Raw genomic sequence first — 16,592 nt, forward strand, 5'->3', positions numbered from 1 at the left:
TCCGTTCTACGTACAATTTATAGTATATCGTAAGAGCCAAGAGAGTACGGAGTATAGAGTAAAGAGTATACATCGAAAAAAAAAAAGGATATTAAATTGAGCTAAACCTTTAAAGATATGTCTGGTAATGTACTAGTAATGTACAAAGTGGTCTCGAAATTTTCAAACAGTACGGAGTAGTACTTCTCCCATAGTAAACACCATAATCAAGCAACCTTGGAAGTTCCCAAACTTGTGGCAAGACCCACCAATAGATGACGATGACTCACCCCCACGCCGCTTCTCCCGAGGCTGTGAGTGGCCGAAGCTGAACCCTTTGTACTTTTTCTTATTCTCGTAAATCATTTCAACGTTGCCGATCTAGCTTCCCTTATTGGTCTTCAGGCTATTCTCCCTATATCCAAGGAGCATCAGGAGTGCCGTCGTGTGGTTTTTTGGTGAAACCACTATCGGGGGGGCTCTGAAAGCGCCCAGAACGCCCCTCCGGTATTTAATCATGGGTTCCGACGCTATCTCCGCCCTCTGCGACTCATTAACGACTCGATCCAAAAGTGTCGCGGCTGTCCTGCGATTCTTTCACTCGGTGCGCGCGGCCTTCCAAAACGCTTCTTTCGCCTCCATCGCCAGCCCATTCCGCGGCCTCTACCGCAATGATAATGTGAATTGGGGTCAAGTTGTGTTCTTAACTACCTGCTTGATCGCCATGACTGGATGTGGGTTGTTGTCGTCGCTGGTGAAGCGCAGACGGTCGGGGTCAAAAGCCTCTCGTGCGCAACGTCCCGCCCTTCGCAAGAGGTCTACCAAATCTTCAAAGTCTCTGAGCTCGTCGGAGGAGGATTATGAAGATGAAGACTACGATAGCAACGCATCGTTGCGACATGGAACCAATCCCAACTACAAGAAGAAAGAATGGCCGTCGGACGCTCAGCAGCAAAGTTCTGATGGTAGGTGAATCGCTCATATTCCACTTGAGGGCCTTCATTAACACTCGCGCAGCATATGAAACAGACCCGGGCATTCTCAAGAAATTTACCACATACAACTCCTACACTACCTCATTCGCTACCTATCCCGCCATTCGCACCTTTTACAGCCCACATCCGCACCTGGCTCGACTCCCGACCAAACCGACTCCTGTCCCACTGGTCGTGGTCGTTCATGGGCTAGGCGGGTCACTTGCACAATTCCACCACCTCCTCACCAGCCTTTCTAATGTCGCTTCATGCTTTGGTATTGATTTGCCCGGGTGCGGGCTGTCCAAGTTTGCACCTACGGATTGGAATGCATACACTGTGGAGGCTCTGTCCGAACTATTGGCTGAAGCCATTGATCAGCACCGGGACCGGGAGTCTGGTCAGGAAGTCATTCTTGTGGGACACAGTCTTGGATGTTCCTTGTCCGCCCTCTTGGCTTCATCGACGTCGCCCATTGGTGCAAAGGTGAAAGAGCACATCCTCGGCCTTGTCGCTGTGTGCCCTCGAGCCGAGCCCCCATCTGTGGAAGACGCTACCAAGTTTCGCCGAGCGCTCTATGTCCCTGATCTGATTTTCGATCTTTGGCGTCGCTGGGACAGACGTGGAGGTGAACAAAGTGCTAGTGTTATGCGGATGGTCGGCGTCGCTGCCGACATGGAAACACGAAATCTCCAGGTGCGCTTCAACAAGCAAAGTCGGACGCCTGTTTGGAGGCGCATGGCGTGGGGCACACTTCCCACCTACGATAATGACGGCCACCCGATTAGCGGACTTCCTGGGCAACAGGTCTGGGCGGGAATTCGCATGCCAGTTCTTTTGGTCGCAGGTGAGACAGATGCTGTGACCAAACCGGTGGAGGTGCAGAAGCTTTTGAAATTCTTTGGTGATGCTTCAGCCCATACCACGGTTGATACCAGCGATAGCAGCATCATCCCAGACGCTTCGCGGGTTCACGACCAAATGTCACCCCCAGCCGGCGATCTCGTCAACGACAAGGTGTTTGGCGTGGAGGTCTCCGAGAAGCATTTGGAGGTTGGCCAGCGGAAGCGAGTGGTCAAATCGGCGATTTTGCCGGCGCCTGCATCTCATGCACTGCTCTACGACCGGGCTACCTATCGCACTCTTGCAGGGATTATCCAGGATTTCTTCTCGTCAAATGTCGACAAGCGTCTCGGTCTGGGCTGGCAATTGCAGCACATGAACACATCTGGAAAGTGGGATGTAAAGAACCTCGCGAAATGGAAGAAGGTTGCCCCAGTCTCGGAACGAATTGGCAACACATTCGCCGCGCTCAAGATGTTGCGCGAGGTTGACGAGGAGCACAACCCCGCGGCTTTCTCGGCAAAGTACCGTGGTCGCATCCATGCTGTTATAGACATCAGTCATGAAAGTCCGGTCTATAACCCGGCCGAATTGGAGAAGGGCGGTGTTCGCTACTACAAGCACCCGACTATATCCAAGATTCCTCCGACTCCAGACGAGACGCGCGACTTTATCGCTCTGGTCAACAGCATCCAAAAGGATATTGATGAGAAGATGGAGCAGCGTACAGAGGAAGAGAAACTTCTGCCACGTCCAGTGGTCGGAGTTCACTGTCACTATGGCTACAACCGTACCGGGTTCATGATCGCCTGCTATTTGATCGAGCATCTTGGCTTTGCTGTGCAAGATGCCATTGACGAGTTCAACCGGTGCCGACCTCCTGGTATCCGACATGGACATTTCATTGACACTCTATTTGTGAGGTATTGCGTCGGGCTGAAGAGAGCGCCGACACTGTAATTGGGAAGGATTCTGGCGTTAGGAAACGGGGTGCATTTTAATTGTTTCAAAGTTACGAATAACGACCAACTGCCATGAAATAGATTTTAATTTGTATAATTAGAGCATGAGAAAACGAACCATTCAAATCTTCAAATGATCGCAGCTTGTAAAATAATTCAAGCCTGTAACATCAGGCACCAAGATGTGATGTAGAGCCTTATACATCAGGCACAAATTGGGCCATATCACATGACCCAGCTTAGGGTACGGCTAACCCAAAATGGACAAGCGAACGGCACACAGACCCAACCCGCCCAGAGTTGTGTGTGTCTTGAAATTTTGAGCGACTCTTCGACTTCGACCCTGCCCACCTCGACGCCCAACGCCTCTCTCTCTCTAATCCCTACCCTTCGACCCCTCGACAAGTCGCCAAAATGGGTGGTGTTACCGTTCGCGATGTGGACGTAAGTGTCCTGCTCGACTTTTAGGTGATCGGTCACCAGCTCTGGTTTGCGTGATGTGGACGGTTCGTTTCTGGATGCACGGATACCACAACATCGGTCGGATCATATCGCCAAGATGGAAATGCTTCGGATTACGCACGCAATAGGCGAATGGTTTCATTGCCTACCGGGAACATATCGAATATTGAAGGATGTGCATGCATGTTTTGAGGGCCGAATTCTTGATAGATTCCGTCTATCTGTCGGCATTCGCTCTGGAAGCTAGACACAACGACTGCATGCTAGCGACATGCTCCACGACGAATGATTAAATGCTTCCAGAAACGAATCCGACGCATCTGCAAATCCAGAGACTTTTTGACCGATCCACGCATATCTTGATGAGCCCCAACTAACATATAACTTTCTCCTCCACACAGGCGCAGAAGTTCATCTCTGCCTACTCTGCTTTCCTGAAGCGTCAGGGAAAGCTCCCCATCCCCGGATGGGTTGACACTGTCAAGACCTCTGCTTCCAACGAGCTTCCTCCCCAGGATGCTGACTGGTACGACCGCATCAAATATGAAGCCACCAGAATTCGAACAACCAATTGACTTTCTTGCTTTTCAAGGTTCTACGTCCGCGCCGCCGCCTGTGCCCGTCACATCTACATGCGCAAGACCGTCGGTGTCGGTCGTCTTCGCAAGGTCCACGGTTCCACCAAGAACCGTGGCTCCCGCCCCGCTCACCACGTCGATGCCTCCGGCTCCGTCGACCGCAAGGCCCTCCAGGCTCTTGAGAAGATCGGTGTCCTCGAGACCGATGAGGAGAAGGGTGGCCGCCGCATCACCCAGAGCGGTCAGCGTGATTTGGACCGTATCGCCAAGACCACCGTCGACGAGGAGGAGGAATCGGATGAGGAATAAACGTATCGCAACAATGGGCTTTTAATAGTTCGGGGATAAGTCGTTTGTTTTTGTGGTTTTGTCTTCGCTACGGCGGCAAGATATTGGAAATGACGGCACAAAAATAAAAATTCGGAGCTTGCGGTCCCGTGCGCGACTTTACGTTTGTTTCTTTTTTCTTGTTCCACTCCATATTTTTTTTTCTGACGACCAGACGGGGCTACTAGCGGAGAGAGATATGGGCGGTGCAGAGTGCATGAGGATGAGGCATCATTATCCGGAGACTTGAACGAGAGAAGAGAGCGGACGAGACGTTCTACACAACCCTTCCCTCTCTCTCTCTTGTCGAGGGGAGGGGATCTTTTTTCCCTTGACATGTTTTTTTATGATCTCCCTCGCCTCTTTGACCCCGATCAACCCTACGGCGTCTTTGTCCCTTTTTTCTCTCGTGGTCTCCTGGAAATAAAGAGCATGTCTAAACACTTCAAAGCTGTTCCGTCCTCTCTCTCCGTTGTAGATGTAGATGTAGACTTCAGGTATGTTTAGCCACCGGCAGATCTTCAGCCTTACACATATAGATCGACAATCTCCAAAAACCCAATCTATATCCAATCATTGCTATTGAATTTACGCAATCCTCGTTTTTATGTATGTACAAGACAAGTCTAAGTTAGCTTCCGATCTCCTTTATTTCTTTCCGGACTGAGCCGCGGTATCCTACCAGACAATCAGCACCAACCGCCATCTTACTGCTAGCAACGAAAGAGTGTACTCACCAAGTAGACCTGATAAAACTGCATCTTGATATCCTCGTCTCCCTTCTGGGGCGCGAAAACAACCCGTCCAGCCCAAGGCACATAAACCTCATTATCGGGGTTGGCTTTAAGTCTATAGTTCACACCACCATACAACATGATCTCATCATCGCCGCCAAAGTAGATCTGCGTCGGTGTGTGTCGGCGCGAAGCAACGTGTGTCCAAAGACCGTGACGGAGCGTGAGAATTGCTGTTATGGAATTGATTTTGTTAGTTGGAGTACACTAACGCAGATGTATATCTTGATCGGCTATATAGCTTCACTGATGCTAAGGGCAGGAATCAGGTAGCACCATACCGCTTGCGCCCTTGGCCTCCTTGGGTCCCATAATGAGTGTCGCATCTTGGGTAAAGCTCTGGACATATTTCTCGTGCAAGGGCTCGGTGTCGCTGGTGCGATAGAAGTCTTCCATGAATGCGACGAGCGCAGCGCCGCGGGGTGGTGCGCGGGTTTTGTCGTAGGCGATCTGGTAAGACATTCTGGTTTTGTGAGTTAAGAAGAGATATTTGCAGGTTGGAAAGAATAATGAGAAGATTCCGGGTCCTTGTAGGATATGTCTATTTCATCATGAGGGGAAACATCGGAAGGGACGCATCCGATCTTAGCGAGGACCATATAGAGTGAATTTCTTCTTTCTGCCTTTTTGTATGGACCAATGGGAATTATAATAGACTTACACCAAGACTAGATATTGATGTATGTGAGACCCTGCTGGATCCGAACAAGTACCTGGGCTACATAGTACTCGAAGTCGTATGTTGTACTTCGGAATAGCATCGGAAGTGGACATACCCGCAACTATTAGCCCTGGCAGTCATCCATTTAGATATTTGTATAATAGAATATTGTTGGTAACTTCAGAGAAGTCCTTATTGTATCAATCGATTTGGTATATTTCTATTGTTTTACAAAACAAATGTCCCCTCAGGTATGATATAATACCTATACTTCAACAATTTCGTGTAATATACTGAATACAAAAGCTTCATTTGATGGAGGTCGCAAAAGAATCACTGATAGTTCATAGCTAAGAACAGAGAGATAGAAACGAAGCATGCAGGTCTTCTCAACCCATGGCCTCCTCCATTGACCAATGCATACATCCTTCCTCCCAGCAGATCATTCAGTGCGTGGCGTAGGTCTCTCCTGGGAACACTCTTCCCTCATGTAATCATGTTGAAGCGATTTACAGTATGGGGTCTGTTCATATACATAGACTCCCTCACATACCTCTCCCAATCTCCGATGCATTATTGATCCGATAGCCCCCTCTGCATCATTTTGTGCTTCCCACCATCGCCAGTCCTCCCCGGGCAGGTATTGTCTCCGAAATTCGGTATGACCAAAGTCGATCATAGTCAATTTGAACTTGTATTCGGAGTCTAAATCTAAATCTGGGTCGTTGGCTGGATCAGGTTGCACGATGAAGCATCTTACATTCGTATCGTCATTGAGGACCCCATGGCGCATGATTTCATTGACAATCTCGATAGCCTTATCAACGATGGGTTGCCATGCTTTCTTTGGGGCTTTCTTGGGGAGTTCGGGTAGAGGGAATCCCTCGATGTATTCCATGAGAATCCCAGGATGTTCGAAATACCGGCTAAAGCGCTGACCTTGGGTGTATTTCGGTCCCAGAATTTTCGTACGTGCAAACATTCGGGGGATGGAAATGCCTTGCAGATTCTTCATCGTCTCGTATGCTTCCGTCTCTGATTCGTAATAGAACTGCTTGTGGACGTAGGCATCAATCTCCTCGCATCTGTGATCCCATTCCCCTTCTTCGTCTTCAGGTCCCCCTGCATCGTCAACCGCTGCGTCGAGATCGTTGGTCTGTTGTTCTCCAGTTGTCCCATGGGTTTTGGTAGAATTGTCTCCACTGACTTCATTGTTTCTGTTGATATCTTGGGTTTCGATGTCAATGATCTTATGACGACCCCAAGGAACGACCGCAGTGACTCCAGTGAGAAAAGGCGGGTGGCGCATAATAGACCGCGGGAAGCCATCTTGTATGCATAAAAGAGAGGGGAGAGAAGCTTGTTAGATATCATGGGGAGGTTGTACCAGGTGCCTTTGGAACTGAAATTGTCATTTCCATTGGTGCCTTCCTGCTCACAAGTGTTCTGTTGGTCCTGTTCCTCGGTATCTTCTTCAATGATTGTTGGCATAAAGCAGTGATCTTCTTCTCTTTGCTTTATGCAAGCCTTTTCGTACTCAATCGCAAACTCCATTCCTTCGTCTGAGCAAAGGAATTCATAAAGATCTCTCTCAATTTCTGGTGTCCAGGGACCGGCAATTTTATAGACACTCCGTAGTCCCGTTGAAAACCGTCGATCATAGATCTTCAGGACCACCTTCCCCTTAATGCCTAGAGAAGAAAGGTTGGAATCAAACAAGAGGACCATGGCACATGATTGAGTCCAGGGTTCGAAGGTTTTAACAATTGTGGCTTGCACCGGGCGACCCTCTACCTGCAGGGTGATCTTATTGCCGACCACATACGGACACCTGAAACAGTTAGAATTGATTCACAAGTGAAGAGACCAGTTGCCACTTACTCAGTCACTTCGTCTATCATCTTAGGGTCTTCCTCCATCATAAGACAAAAGAAATGGTAAAATCCTACAAAGTAGGAGCTAGGTCGGAAAGTAGAACAAAAGTGAAAACAACCGGAAACAACTGGCAAAGGGACAAACAGAGAGTACAAATATTCCACGACACAAAGAGCCCAGAGGAATCCAAAAATAGAGATGCAAAGCACAAGAAGAGGGGAGGAAAAAAGGAGAAAGTGCTTCTTTCATGCGGAATGCCGCACCAACTGGTGCCAACTGTCTAATAACGTCTGACGTCTTCCCAAACATGCAGAATAACAAAGAAATCTTTGAACTCAGATGTGGTACGCTGAGTTATCTCTAATATTGGTTTCTTTGCTGAGTTTCCTGATATCCAAGAGGAACTAGGACTGCACTAAAACACTGAAAGGGAAAGAAGCCAAAGGAAGTTTTGATACCCTTGAAAATATCTGCATCAGTTTTGTACATTAAGATTTCAATCTTCAAAGTCGACTAAAACTCCATCCCCTACCTCACTATTAGATATCTAGTCAATATTAACTTCGACTGTCAATTCATGCTAACATTATTTGTTGCGTTGAAAAATAAAACAGATACTTTATATCTACTAATTACTTGTGCCTAGGAGTGGTGAAATGATATTTCATTAATATAGTCAATAAAGTAAGGCGTTAATTGGTATAAATAAGGGCGGAATCAAGCAAAGGGATAAAAACACAATGCACCAAAACAAGATACTGCTTTAGAAGAAGCCGGGGAAAGGAAGAAAAGTCGGATTCATTCCCCGGAGGTTGAAGGCCAGCCCTAAGAACAGACTGGTGCATGTCTGTAGTCAAACGTGTGCGTGTGGTTGCTCTACTTGCCAATATTGTTGAGTTTGATTTCAATGGCATCGATAACCTCCTGGGGGGTAGGAGGGATTGGAGGTGCCGTCCTTGTTTATGCTTCCCGGTAGGGTGAAGTTCAACATAGGCTTCTTTAGGTATAGAACCTGAATCCGGTACTCTGGTAGCGCAGTAGTTGTCTCCATGCTCCTCGTGACATAGGCACCATAAATCTCCGCCTTACCATCACCGTGAACCTGGCGCCACTTGCCTTTTTGCCAGAAGCACTCCAAATATCTCGGGTCCAAATTGGCCAGATAATCCCTCGCAGTAATCCCACTCTTCCTCACGAGATCCATATTGATTCCTCTCCCAGGCATATCGAAAGAAAAAGAAGAGCTCTGCAAGATATATATAGTGAGTACCGAGTGCGGTACAGGCAGATCAGGATGAGATCAGATGGTTTTAGTCTTTACATCGAGACGGACATTCGTAGTTCTTATACAAGAGACTATTCAAAATGTTTGACGCGAAGAGCTATATACGTAATAAAGAGACACACAATGGGGTTGCTTGTACCTAGAAATTTCATATCCGAGCACTAGCAAAGACACTACAAAGAATCTGAAGTTTGAAGTTAAGGGGACTGGAGAAAGGAATTCTAACGGGACTCTCGAAACGAGACCGCCAATGAAAAAAAAAATCTCAAACAGGGGAGGAAAAAGGCCTTCATGCTGGGAGGAAAAAGGCCTTCATGCTGTCTCTGAAAAAGACATGTATGAGACAGATTCAAGTTTTAGGTGTAGAATAGATTCAGGAACGCACGCTGTCAATACCGAATCCATCTATGATTTTGGCAATGTCAAATCAATGGAGCTAGTAGATACTGAGCCCTTGGTCTGTACTCAGAAGAATCAATGCACATTGTCTAATGCTAAGAGGCAAAGTAATCCAAAGGCAATTCCAGCGCACGGCATTGTTCCAGTTCATCCAAATCCCTCATCCCGGACGGCCACTGAAGCAGCCGAAGCTGACTTTCTTTACCAAACGGCTTCCATAACCCAGTAGCTTCAATTTCCCGAGTCGTGTTACCATATCCTCTTGCCTTTAAAAAAGCCAAGTCGGGTGTAGGCCTAGCCACCCTTGCAAAGCTCGCCCAAGAATCCAGCACATACTGCCCGAAAGGTAGATCGAACTCATCCCGGAACGGCAAACCCTGACGGCGGAAACTTCCAAACACGTAGAACAGCTCGCCAGAATGACATTTAAAGTACTCCTGGCTGGGGTCACCATTGGGAAACTCGTCTGTGATAGGAGCGTTGCACACTGGGGCATTAGGTGACCAGCCAGGCATTTGGTATGAACGGTTAAACTCGTAGTAGTAGATATCAGGGAATATATGTGTCCTCGAGGCTGTATGTGCAGTTGCTTCGTCGATACAGCGGAACATTCCATCTGTCGCTATACGAGAGGAGGTATTGAAGATATCGAGCGTAGCGTTGGCGGTTGACGGTACGGGGAAGAGTGGGCTTGGTGCAACTGAGTCAGGCAGGTCGGAGTCATTGAGGAAGGATTTCAGAGTTTGTCCCACAGCAGGATAACCAATCATGGCAGCTCCATCGTCTCTCATCGTACCGATCATCAAAGGTACACTGGCAGTCGATGCTGGGTCTGTTAAATCCAGCTCCGAGCTTCGGAGGTAGACGCCATCAACGACCAGATACCGCGCCGAGTCAGCGAGATTTGCAATCGTTGACGCGGGGAGTTGCCTCAAACACTCGACCGGTGAAACAGCATCTGTGCAGTTTGTCTCGTTGAGAATAGTATTCCCCACAACGTCCATCGCCTGCGCGATGGTATAGTACTTCGAGTAGGTTGTGCCGTAAGCCAAGCCACCCAGATTGCTCTGCATAATTGCACCAGAAATTTTACCTCGTGCTGCAGGAGAAGCAAGTAGTGCCCGCACTGAGCCTGCTCCAGCTGATTGGCCGAAGATGGTTACTCTGTCTGGGTCGCCGCCGAAGTCCTGAATATTCCGACGAACCCACTCCAGCGCAGTGATCTGGTCTGCTAATCCGTAGTTCCCGTTGGTTTTGCCATCATCCAGTGCGAGAAACCCCAACGTTCCTAAACGGTAGTTTATTGTGACGACAACGACATCACCTCTCGAGGCGAGATTACCGCCATCAAACGTCGGGTCACTGCCAGTGCCACCGGTGAAAGCTCCGCCGTGAATCCAAACATCACAGGCTTGAGATGGCTCTTTTGGATTTTGTTGCTCTTGGGAAGATAGGGAGTCCAGACATTGAGGAACAAGCAGTCTTCTGAACCAGTTGTGCCTTGTGTGCAGTCCGAGCCATAGTCGAGAGCAGAAGCTTTTTTGCCAGTGCCCTTATATACTTGGGAATAGTCCCATCGTCGGGGCTGTTTAGCGTAGCGAATTCCTAGAAAGCGGAAACTGAATCGATCCCGGAATCTATGTTTTGTTAGGATAGATTGCGATATTCTAGGGAGTACTAGTTCCTACCCAGTGAGATATTCATCGTTGGAATGGACAGTCACTTGCCACTGGGCACTTGTATCCTGAAACGTACTGTTGGATAAGGGTGCACTTTGTGTACAAAGGACGGGCTGTTTTTCGTTCGCAGAGACTTTGTTGACCCGACCATTTGTGTCGATGGTGGACAGTTTGCGATGGTCCGAGGCAGTCCAAAACCGTTGGTTGCGAGTGTATTTGCCTTGGAATACAAGGTAGTCCAAGTCATTTTGAATATCCTTGTAACTAGAACCAGCCCCCCAGAGAGTCTCTCCAATTTTTTGGCAGCTTTCAGTGGCTTCTTGCCATGGTCTCGCATCGAGCACCAGGATTCCTGAACCTGATAAAGGACTTTCGCTTTCTGTTTCAACTGTGAGTCTTCAATTCCAGATCCCAAAGGGGATATGCATACCTAGAAGGTCATTGTGAATGAGAATGGAAATATCCGAATCCAAAGACTTGGGGCTCACTGCGTTTGCGGCGATTGCCAAACAGAGAAATGCAAGCCCGTAGACCATTACGGTCAAGTATGTAGACTCGAAAAAGTCTCTAAACCACCAATATTTGAGGCAATGCTCCTATTTATCAATTTATTTCCTTTTTGGCTAATTGCCCAATTTTGTCTGATTTTCTGGTTATTTAGTTATTTAGGCACTTGGAACCCCACGTCGGCAAAATGGCCTTAATAGAATAGGTGAAGATGCTCCATTTATCCGACTGTAAGAGTTTAACCTCATCTTCTTCAACATTAGATTAATAGGAAATAAAGCTTGTGTCTAAGATCATAACAAGACAATGTGTGTACATAGTGCCACCATCTGCAATCCCCCGCACCGGGGTTTCCCCACAAAGTCCAAGACAGTGTGTCTGTACATGTATCAACATCAACACTCACACAGCGCTCAACATTTTCGATTCGTCAAAATAGCACAGTCATGACCGACTCAACGCGGTCAAGAGACAGTCTACCACCTCCTCCCCCACCTCCCCAGAGGACCCTCGTGCAAAAATATCACCCACAGTCCTAAAGATGCGAAGCACATCTCCCAGCCACTTCTTTCAATCCCAAACGCGACCTCAAGACCAAGGCCCTGCTCCAACAGGCCCATACTTCTTCTACGGCTCCCTCCAAGACCAAAGTCTACTCATAGATCTGTTAGACCTAAAACACTCTTTTCACCTGCGACCCGCATACATCAAGGGCTACAAATGTAAGCTTTGGGGACACTACCCAGCTTTACTCTCTGGCGATCCCGGGGATACTGTCACAGGGGCTGTGTACGAGGTGCCGACGGTTGAAGACGCGGAGAAACTAGCCGCTTATGAGGGGCCTAGTTATACAAGTGTTGCTTGCTCAATTCGGTATGTGGATGGCCAATCTCCAATACAGGCAGAGGGGTACGTGTTTCTCTTCGTGGGGAATATGCGCGATCTGAGTGAGGGGCCTTTTGATTTAAAATATTGGTTGGAGAGGAGGGCACTGGGAAGAAAGAATCGAAGAGACGTGGGGTGAGCTCAGCCCATACTTCGGAATCCGACACGGGAAGTTATAGAATGTTACGATGTACATTATACAGCGTAGAGTCAAATGATAGCCCTTTTCGCTCTCCGCTTATCTTTCAGTCTGAGTCAGACCATTGACTAAGAGCTGTCTGACTGTAAGCAATTAAGCAAACAATACTAACTTAGAATGCAAGCTCCATAATGTAGTAGTATCTGCAAAATTAAGTTGATTTTGAGCATCGCGGGGTAAAACAGGGTAAGCGGCACCAGGAACCGATCAAGGCCCAGATGACTCGGGGATCTACTACATACAGGACCAAGTAGAATCCTCGGCTGTAGCACCATTGAGGGGTTAGAATTCTATAGAATGGTAGAACGGGATAGAAGGTGACATGCAGGGCTAGCTCGTCACCCGCATCTCCTTCCCGCACAATAGGAGGGGGGGAATTGATGGCGGAGTGGCCGAATTGAGGAAGCCCACAATTTCCAACACACAGACCTTACTAACCCACAAGGTGAGTTGGAATTGTACAACTGGCTTGTCGTACATGGACCTCGCACTAGATGCATTCCTCGGATGTATTCGTACGGGGCAACGGAGGCTTGAGCTGAGGCAGGTGTCAACTATGCAGGATTGCATTCCAAGGCGAATGCGGACATGTTCAATGTTTTTAAGTTCAATTATGTGTGTTCCTTGGGATGCATAAAAATGTAGTATACTCTGTATTTTTATAGTAGAAGAATATGGAGTACCTACATAGGTACCTAGGTAGAAAGTGCCAATTGTCACAGGTACAAGTGACGTCAAAGGCTAGAGCCCAGATTATAGTGGGACCCGAGGTAAAGTGGATGTAACTAGTACACGCATACAATATAATACTTTTCTGTAGTACCTATATAGGGTAGACATAAGTACTCCGTACTTCATACAAGTTACACAATAGAGCAATTCTAGATCGGAAACAGTTATAAGAATGACATCTACACTATGAACATCCACGGGTATGAAAAAAACTCGAACTTGTTGAAATGGTCCACGTGCCCTGGACGGTGGTTATCAGCCGATGATAGGAGATAATAGGGTTACGCCCTGGAGCGCTGCAAGCGTTCATTAACAGCGCACGAGCACTGAGGATCGCCATGACTGGCCGATAACAACTTGGCATGAGGGGTTTTATTTCTCGATTACCCAGAGATCTTGAGGGGATTTCCTTGAGATCGGCTCAAGGATATGAATATTTTAGTGTGAGATGAACATATAGTATGATGGGGGTGTAGGATGTATATATATGCTAGCATGTTAGCATGCTAACACGTTAACATGTTAAATGTTTAAAACAATTAAAGAGAATATGGTAGAATAGAAGGTAATAATGTCGTAGTTTAATAGTAAATATGTAAATATAATAGTATAGTAATAGTGAAGAGAGAGAGCTGGAGCCGGAAGCACCCGGTGTCGCCAATCAATCCACCCACGCGCCTTCCTTATTCCCATACTTGGGCCTTCCTGGTGAGTACAAAGGTGCAAGTCACTTCCAGGGCCGTCACACTTGTCTTTTTTTCCCTTTTCATAATCTGGACTCTCAGACTCTCAGACACTCAGACACTTGTGCTCGTGGACACTTCTCTTGGACTCTGTTCTTATCATCTATCTCCCCTTACCGCGTCGCATCCCCTACGTGGATTACAAGCCCTAAACAAGTTGGCCCCAACCTAGCTACACGGCTACAGTGTCTCTTTGTCACTGTGTGTGAAAGGTGAGTTGCTTTGTTTTGCCTCTGGGATTTCTTTCGTCCTGAAACTATTCTGTTGCCACCTGATCTTTCCGTGGTACTTCCTTTGTCGCGTTCCAGTCTTCTGACTCATATACCCCGGCTTGCGCCCTCTAGGTTCTTCTCCTTTCACAAATCAATATTCCATCCACCATGGCTTTCCAGACAAACTCCAGCATTGCGATGGCTCTTGCTGGCAAGACCGCCTCTGTTGATATCCCTAAGCGCCGCTCTGGCCTGAATGGTGATCGTGCGTCTACGCGACCTGGACTGCCTGCGATGCTGCCTACGCCACCCAACTCCATTTCCCCGACCCTCCCTCCTCAGACCTTCAAGCACCGAGCGAGACTGTCGCCCGGATCGCCGCTGTCAACTGTCCCCCAGTTGGACTCCGACATCGATCTCGAGGGTGCGGAACACGAACACGACAACGGTCATCACGTCTCCCTGCCTGTCGATGACCTCGACAGTACCGGCGCGATCACCCCTGCCATGCTCGCCAAGTATCATCTTCCTGAGATCTTGCTCGAGCAGGGCCCCTTGGCTATCCGCCACGTTATGGGTCATCTGACAACTTCGGTCCCTGGCTTTTCGCATATCCCCCCGGCCAAGGCGCGCAGACTAGTTGTCGCGGCGTTGGAAGGTCGAGGGGCGGGTGGTGTCCAAGGCGACGTGATGTTCGAGAAGATTGGTTGGGGCCGCTGGGACGCGCGACGTCGTGGTGAACCTGCTCGCGATCGTGATTTGAACGCCTCATCGTCGCCTCCCTCGAGTGTTGCAGGTTCATTCCAGCAGCGTGGCCTACAGATTCAGGGCCAGTCGGGCTGGCAGGGTGGCAACCGTCACCCATACCGCATGAGCTTTGCCGAATCCACGGCGTTCTCGTACACCGACGATTACGGCATGCATGGGGACCTTGACATGCTAGAACACGAGGCCGACAAAATGTCTCTCGACGGCGATGACGGCGAGTACTGCTCTTCCTCGGAGGCTCCCGATGAGATGCAAGAGAATGAGTGGGTTGAAGGGGATGACACCGATGAGGAAGACTGGGCACAGATTGGCGCCGACGCTTTGCGCGCCCGTTCGATGAACAACAACGGTAGTTTCATCAACGGCCACGTCGCTGCGCGCGCAAAGCCTCAGCCTGCTGGGATTTTCCCCGCCACCTGTCCCTCTGTGGCTAAGTTGCCACCCCGCACTTTTGATAACCAGGAACGCGCCGCTGTGGAAGCGCTCCTCCGCCTGGGCTCCATGTAAAACCCCACCCTCATCATGATCGGCGTTTATTTCTTTCTATTCTTTGCGAGTACATTTTTTTTATTCACATTCAAGGCCGTCGAAGCTGGTCTGGACCGCTTTTGGCGTGCCATGGCTTTTCGGCAATTCATCCAAAACAAAATCCAAAGCCAGGAAATTTGCTAGCTTGCAGTGCAAGCTACCTTGATTGATGGGCGTTGGGCTGGACATTTGTGGTATTGGGTTTCCAAGATGGCGTTCCAAGTCTTCACTTCTCTCTTATGCCTGCTACGAAACAACTTGTCATGACGATTCAGGGTAGCAGTCCCGTCGCTGCTACCACTATGACAACTCCAAATACCCCTTCTTCTCCGCTCTCCTTATTCTTTTTACATGGGTGAACTCCAGTACTATTGTCTGTCACCTACTCATTATGGCGTTTATCTTTGCATCCGTCGAGTCAGCTACCTCTCCTACAAGACTCCTCGTGTTTCTTTCTTCATACTTCGGGATTTTCTAAGACTCTACTTTATTTCTTTTTTTATGGGTCTTCGATTCCACAACTCCCCAAATCATCCTTGGAAGATCTCAGCCATCTGGCGTGAGGTTCCGGTCGTCTTCATTGATTGCACTGGCCCCTTCCGACTGGTATGCAATCTCAGTCATCTTCACTGATCCAACTGAGAAGTTGTCTTCTTCCTCTCTCTTTCTCTCTATTTTTCCGTGTTTGTGTTTCTCTTTATGTGGTCTACGCATAGTCTGTTGTACATTGCAAGTTCATCGTCCTTGCATTGCCTTGGAGGTTTCGGCTTCAGTTTTCGAGGCTGGATACTTAACAGCCGGGGATGGAATGGGAGTACATAGTCACTTAGCTAGTTTAGAAACTTAACCTGTCGCAAATCCTGCGCAGTTCAGTTGACATTCTGTTCTTTTCACTTGTAAAGATGTCACGGTAGTTATATGGCTATAGCCATATAAAGAGTCCATACTAATCCTTAGGCTGGGTGCTCTTACATTCGAGTCCGAATCAGAGCTTTACCAGGAAGCTTGCCATGACTAGGGCTGCTTTATACTCCAGATCTCTTCCAAAATGGAAGTACAACTAAGACACTGGTATTAAAGATATCGTACAAACCAAACTCCAAAGTACAAACCCAAGTCCATAAATTCGATGCTCCCGTCATATCCCAAATATCCTACTTCATACACAAAATTCCCAACCCACCGCATGCAATCCTCAAC

General features: G+C 48.2%; 7 protein-coding genes across 7 annotated transcripts; 3 read left to right on the plus strand and 4 right to left on the minus strand.

Moving 5' to 3' along the window:
* Positions 1–496: 496 nt before the first annotated feature.
* N7519_002478 (RNA 5'-triphosphatase domain-containing protein) lies at positions 497–2,756 on the plus strand (the record flags this gene model as incomplete). Its single annotated transcript, XM_057289256.1, has 2 exons — positions 497–944; positions 997–2,756. 2 exons carry the CDS (start codon positions 497–499, stop codon positions 2,754–2,756), a joined length of 2,208 nt encoding a protein of 735 aa, XP_057150458.1.
* Positions 2,757–3,172: 416 nt separating this feature from the next.
* N7519_002479 (40S ribosomal protein eS19) lies at positions 3,173–4,107 on the plus strand (the record flags this gene model as incomplete). Its single annotated transcript, XM_057289257.1, has 3 exons — positions 3,173–3,202; positions 3,622–3,746; positions 3,813–4,107. The coding sequence occupies 3 exons, from the start codon at positions 3,173–3,175 to the stop codon at positions 4,105–4,107; spliced, it is 450 nt and encodes a 149-aa protein (XP_057150459.1).
* Positions 4,108–4,773: 666 nt separating this feature from the next.
* On the minus strand, positions 4,774–5,381 carry N7519_002480 (uncharacterized protein; the record flags this gene model as incomplete). Its single annotated transcript, XM_057289258.1, has 3 exons — positions 4,774–4,803; positions 4,863–5,092; positions 5,201–5,381. 3 exons carry the CDS (start codon positions 5,379–5,381, stop codon positions 4,774–4,776), a joined length of 441 nt encoding a protein of 146 aa, XP_057150460.1.
* Positions 5,382–6,022: 641 nt separating this feature from the next.
* N7519_002481 (uncharacterized protein) lies at positions 6,023–7,499 on the minus strand (the record flags this gene model as incomplete). The annotated part of the gene is made up of 3 exons (XM_057289259.1): positions 6,023–6,909; positions 6,984–7,411; positions 7,462–7,499. 3 exons carry the CDS (start codon positions 7,497–7,499, stop codon positions 6,023–6,025), a joined length of 1,353 nt encoding a protein of 450 aa, XP_057150461.1.
* Positions 7,500–8,359: 860 nt separating this feature from the next.
* N7519_002482 (uncharacterized protein) lies at positions 8,360–8,680 on the minus strand (the record flags this gene model as incomplete). The annotated part of the gene is made up of 1 exon (XM_057289260.1): positions 8,360–8,680. The coding sequence occupies one exon, from the start codon at positions 8,678–8,680 to the stop codon at positions 8,360–8,362; it is 321 nt and encodes a 106-aa protein (XP_057150462.1).
* A 554-nt stretch (positions 8,681–9,234) lies between these two features.
* Positions 9,235–11,354, minus strand: N7519_002483 (putative carboxylesterase; the record flags this gene model as incomplete). Its single annotated transcript, XM_057289261.1, has 4 exons — positions 9,235–10,580; positions 10,631–10,776; positions 10,828–11,197; positions 11,249–11,354. 4 exons carry the CDS (start codon positions 11,352–11,354, stop codon positions 9,235–9,237), a joined length of 1,968 nt encoding a protein of 655 aa, XP_057150463.1.
* A 2,910-nt stretch (positions 11,355–14,264) lies between these two features.
* N7519_002484 (uncharacterized protein) lies at positions 14,265–15,371 on the plus strand (the record flags this gene model as incomplete). Its single annotated transcript, XM_057289262.1, has 1 exon — positions 14,265–15,371. One exon carries the CDS (start codon positions 14,265–14,267, stop codon positions 15,369–15,371), a length of 1,107 nt encoding a protein of 368 aa, XP_057150464.1.
* Positions 15,372–16,592: the final 1,221 nt, after the last annotated feature.

This window comes from Penicillium mononematosum (assembly GCF_028829835.1).
Source record: "Penicillium mononematosum strain IBT 11891 chromosome Unknown utg000002l:1.0-8112719.0:1.0-8118358.0, whole genome shotgun sequence".
Taxonomy (NCBI): Eukaryota; Fungi; Ascomycota; class Eurotiomycetes; order Eurotiales; family Aspergillaceae; genus Penicillium; species Penicillium mononematosum.